We start from the raw sequence: 5431 nt of genomic DNA on the forward strand, positions 1-5431 counted from the left end.
GTTTGTATACAGGCCAAATTTTTAAAATATATCCTTTTTTATTTCATTGTAGTTTTCTATTTTCATAAACTTGAATCCATTCTTTGATCTATTACAAGTAATAGATCAAAGAATGGACATACTAGTATTGTGTACTGAACTTCACTTCGTAGTAGCAAAAAAATTCAAATATTTACTACACAAAAACAGTTGGGTTAAAATGAAAAGTAATGAACTCTGTTCAAATAAAACTGGGACTGTTTCTAAGGGGTGGGTATTAATTAATATATATATATATATATTTTGTGTGAAATTAAACAATATTGTTCTTTTTTTTTCACAGTTAAAAGAACCCATATACCCTGTATACAAAATGCAATAATTCTCATATTCTTGCACTTAAGAAAAAATAATTCGGGTTTCTTTATTACCAAGGGCATCATTCAATAAAGTGACCAATTTTACACAAGGAAGGGAAAAATATATTCATTCATTTCAATGTTGATGGCAAAAATTTCTGAGAACTACATTTCAGATCGAAATTTTCATTAGCAGTACAAAAAGATTAACTGTCAAGTTATTTAATGATGTGTATTTTTTTACAGATGAACCATATGAATGACCAGAAAATTGTTGAAGAAAGTGGATTCATATCTACAGATAATCGTCCAATATATATTGAGCTGCCAAATGACAAGGAAAGTTCCTTAAAATCAGATTTGAACACAAAGAAATTATAACAAATAAGCTAGCACATAATTGTATCACATTGTAAAAAAGTAGTACCTAAGTATTATTACCTTATAGTTAGTATATACTTATGCCATTTGGTCAGAGCATATTTGTGATTTTTTTATTAATATAAGACTTGCTAGACTGCAATTTTTTGTACAGATTTTACCTATATGGCAATATCTCTATAAGTTATTTATGAAATTAAATTGTAATGAATAACTTGAAGTTTCATTAAATTACTGTTTGTGCTATTTCATGGAAAAATTCATATTCTTCAGAACGTATGACATAGCAATTTCTGGTACATAACATTCATCTAGTGTGTTTCAATTAACAAAATTCATACTTCAACCCCAAAAGTGAATAAAATCCAAATCGCTGAGGAAATATTGAGGAACTCATTTTGTAAACTACAGAGCTTGTAACATAAAGGTGATATGATGAAACAAGTTATGTTACTGTGTTACACTATGAAATGTTGAGGTAATGTTGGATTTTATTTTTACTACTGGAAATACTGATATATCTATCATTTATTAGTAAATATAAGCAACATTTTAGAAGAGTTGTATTATGTCACACGTTTTGAGTTGATCAGTGGGTACATACACTGCTGGCCCTATCACATGGTGAATGATGTAAGGCACCTAGCTCTAAGGGATGCAGGGCGCGCCTATTATAAGAATTAAGTTTGATTAAAAAATTATGATTTTTTTCTTGGCTTTCAATAAAGCAAGTTTTTATTTTTCAGTTTGAAAATATACTGTCTTTACTGATGACTGAATATTATTGAAACAGGTAAGGTCGATGACATCTCCCCTTATGGGATCGACAGAGAAGTCAGTCCTTTAAAATCGATAAACAAGGCTTCAGCATAGCACCACTGATGAGACCTATGACGGATCGAAACAGTTCTGTCTGGTGGTGAATCATAAATATGTTGTATCTGAGCTTTAACCAGTTGCCTTGAAGTGAGAACTGTAGTAAAAAACAGAGGACGAATCTTGTCGACCTTACTTGCTCATGATTGTCCTTCAAGGACAGTTGAGTCTAGAAACGCATTAGTGGTTCAGCCTAGCACCACTGATTAGACCAGTGGCGGGTGGAAACAGCGCTGTCTGACGTTGAATCACAAATGCGTTGTGTTGGGACTCAGGTTTTCAATTATCGAAACAACTAAAAATTTTGATAGATGTTTGATATCACCATTAAACATGTCCCTGAAAGTTCAATAGTGTAATGAAACATACAGGTCTGTATTGAAAAATCCAAATCGTGAGTGGCTCAAAAGAAAATACTACATCTTTTGAAATACTTCCTTCAGTATATTTCTGCAACTACTTGAAAGCTGCAATAACAAACTAAACAGTTTTTGGAAATGTTTTCGATTAAACATGTTTTGATAACCATCATGTCACTAGGAAATATCATTTATTTTTCCATACAAATCTAAATTTCATAAGAAATTTATATACTTAAATGAATAGTGCTAATAATAAATTCCTGAGGTTTGGCATGTTTAAAATTATCAGGAAAACCAATTGTTTTGCCAATAGTAATATATTGTTTTCTAATTATTATGCAACCAAATATACACAATTTCCTCAATCCTTATGTCTGCAGTGTATTTAAATAACACTATTGTGAGATTTCCACTAGACAGTTTACAAAACCGCAACATGTGTTTCTTTATACAATATCTTCCTCAAGCATTTACAGTATGAAAGCGCTTCAGGAAGGAATCTTTCTATCCGTTATAGTTGTACCAACCTTGGGGGAAAAAGGGACTCGAATGGACTCGTTATTCGTAGCCTTCCCAAGCAACCACTTTTTCCTCCAGTAACTATTTGTCGTTAGCTTGAAATTTTCAAATTTTTTTCTACCAAATCAACGTGCATTTTTTGGTTGAGCAAACCAATTAATTTCTGATAATAAAGCTCCATTTGTTCATTTGCCATGTGATAATCTAATTATTAACCAACCCATAAGATGATACGAATATACAGTGAAGCCAAATTTTAAACATTTTCATAAATTACGACTAGAACCACATGAACACCATAACTGAGAACGAACAAGCATATGAAATTTTCTACAGGGAATTCAGCTCGTGCTTCAAAAAGGCTTTTCCCATTGAAAAAATAAATATTGGCGATAAAAATTCTTTTGAAGGTTGGATTACAAATAGCATAAAAAGCTCATGTAAAAATGAACGCTTCTTATTGCAACTCAGCAAAAGTACGATTAACGCAAAAATATTTGCCTACATACATCAATATAAACAAACAATATAAAATACAAAGCTTTTGCATTACCAATGGTTGTGTTCAGAACCAAAAGTTTTGTATTTCAGCAATACATAGGTATTAATCAATCATTTCTCAAGAAAAAGATCTTTCAAAAATAAAAGTATTCATTTAAGTAAAGATGGCAGTAAAATAAAGAAGCAGAGGAATTTCAACAGCTCTTTATCAACATTGTGAATCCAACAAAGTACTATCCAAGTCATGAAAGTAATAACGAATATCTACATAATATGAATATGAACTTTCTTTGTGGTGTGTGTGGATGTGATTGATACATTCTAACCCATATGTGTTAGAATTACTTTTCAAACTTTACCGTGACGCATCGGAAGTAGAGCTCGTAATTAATAAAAATCAAACAAGCCCACATTAATGTGGGAGCAACCATATCAGTGAATTATGCCTACTTCCACAGTTTGCTACAGTATGACATTGAGTTCTGGGGCTTGTCAACCCATGTGCTTATGACATTCACAATTCAGAAACGAACTTTTCGTACATTGTTTGGTCTCAGTTACAGCATGTCTTCCAGGAATTACTCATTTGTACATAATATACTTACACTCAGTAATGTGCACATTCACAACATATCATTATTAACACATAATAACAGAAATGACCTACAAACTCGTAGAAAGGTCGATTTTCTGGGAAAGACACCACCCACTATTCTCACACTAGAATCCACAATGCCGGAAATTATTTTTCAACAACATCCAGTCAGGCGAATACTGAAACTGCTCAATATCAACAAAGGGTCTGGTCCATCATAAAAAGTGCGCAAATGAACTCGCACCAGTGTTTTGCAGACTTTCCAACCTGCCTTACAAGAGGTTTTTCCCTCTTGATGGAAGATTGCTTGCGTTCAGCCTATTACCAAAAAGGGCAAGAAAAATCTTTTAAATAACTATAGACCAGTCGCTTTGCTAACAGTGATATAAAAAATTATGGAGAAAACCATAAACCACCACATCCTTGAATATTTGGTAGGTTTCAACATCTGGAGCCATCATTAATATTGCTTTCGAAAACAAAGATGAACAGGCGACTTTCTATCGTATGTCACCCATATTTGGAATAAAGCAATTGAAAAATATGAAGAGTCAAGACCTGTCGCGCTAATATTTCTAAAACCTTTGACCATGTGTGTCATTAGGGTTTGCTGGCCAAATTTCGATGCTATGGCTTGTCGGATCATTTTTGCATATGGCTCTCCACTTTCTGAAAGAACAATCCCTGCAAGTGGCCGTCGATGTATATTTCTTGAATACTTTTACCATCAACGCTGGTATTCCTCTATCGTCTCCAACCCTCTTTCCATTGAATATCAACGACTTATTAGGATAAAAAACAATAATCCAATATATTGCTTTTCCGACGACAGCACACTTGTTTCGTCATTCCATTAGGATTCCAGGACATCTGCGGCGGATGCGCATCTTCACCGGCAGCAGAAGGTTGCATATCTTAATGAGGATCTAGAAGTAATTTAGAATTGGGATGGAAGTAACCAGGTCCAATTCAATGCCACAAAAACCCAGGCAACGGTTTTCTTCAAAAAGATAAATGCCCCAAACCAGATATAATAATGTCAGGTCAGACAATTCCACCTTCTGCTTCGATAAGTTTGTTGGGGGTTAGAATGGACACCTATATGTCTTGGCACAATCATGTCGCTGGAATTGCAAAAACCGCTTCTCAAAAGCTTAGAACACTGTTCCGAAGCAGAAAACTGTACACACCTCAGAAACTTTTGATGATTTATAAAGCTCAGATCAGACCTTCTTTGGATTATTGTTCTCGTGTATGGAGCTGCGCCCCTAAGCATATCCGGAAGCTGCTGGATTCCATCCAGAAAAGATCCATCCGCCTGATTGAAGACGCGAACATCACTTGCAACCATGATAGTCAGGAATCTGGAACATTGAAGAATGGTTGGAGATTTGTCTCTCTTCTTTAGATACTTTCACGGGAAGTGTTCAAGTGACTTGGCACATTTAATTCCACCAAGAGAGATACATATCAGAAACACGTGACGGACTGTGGCTGCTCATCGTTTTGAGGTTCAACTTAGTACACCTCGAATTTCACTGTTCAAAAACTCTCTCATTTGGAGATCTGCGTTTATGTGGAATAAACTTCCTGGGAACGTTTTCCAAATGGATTTAATCTCCAGCGATTCAAACCCAATGTAAATCTCCACTTTCGCACAGGCACCTCTCTTAGAGCGCCTTAAGGATTTTCCTGTAGTGCTTGTGTTTTGTCTTTAAAAAAGATTCAGAAATTAACTTTTCCAAACTATAAATATAATCACATCTGCATCAGGAATCAAAATTTATAATCATCTAACAGATGAAATGAAACAATCGTTTCATATTCTATTATCGAAGTAGAATAAATGTCATTACGTA

At 34.2% G+C, this 5431-nt stretch overlaps 1 protein-coding gene across 1 annotated transcript in view; it reads left to right on the forward strand.

The window, feature by feature from the left end:
- Nucleotides 1–933, forward strand: part of LOC111505844 (uncharacterized) — a 101789-nt gene extending 100856 nt beyond the window's left edge. The window contains exon 20 of the mRNA XM_074180799.1: nucleotides 585–933. Coding sequence (XP_074036900.1) covers nucleotides 585–719 — 135 coding nt within the window. The 3' untranslated portion in view covers nucleotides 720–933. The remainder of the gene's footprint in view (nucleotides 1–584) is intronic.
- The last annotated feature ends 4498 nt before the right edge of the window (nucleotides 934–5431 follow it).

This window comes from Leptinotarsa decemlineata, unplaced genomic scaffold (assembly GCF_025532065.1).
Source record: "Leptinotarsa decemlineata unplaced genomic scaffold, Ldec_3_MD MMD2_tig00026299_RagTag_RagTag, whole genome shotgun sequence".
In the NCBI taxonomy this organism is placed as follows: domain Eukaryota; kingdom Metazoa; phylum Arthropoda; class Insecta; order Coleoptera; family Chrysomelidae; genus Leptinotarsa; species Leptinotarsa decemlineata.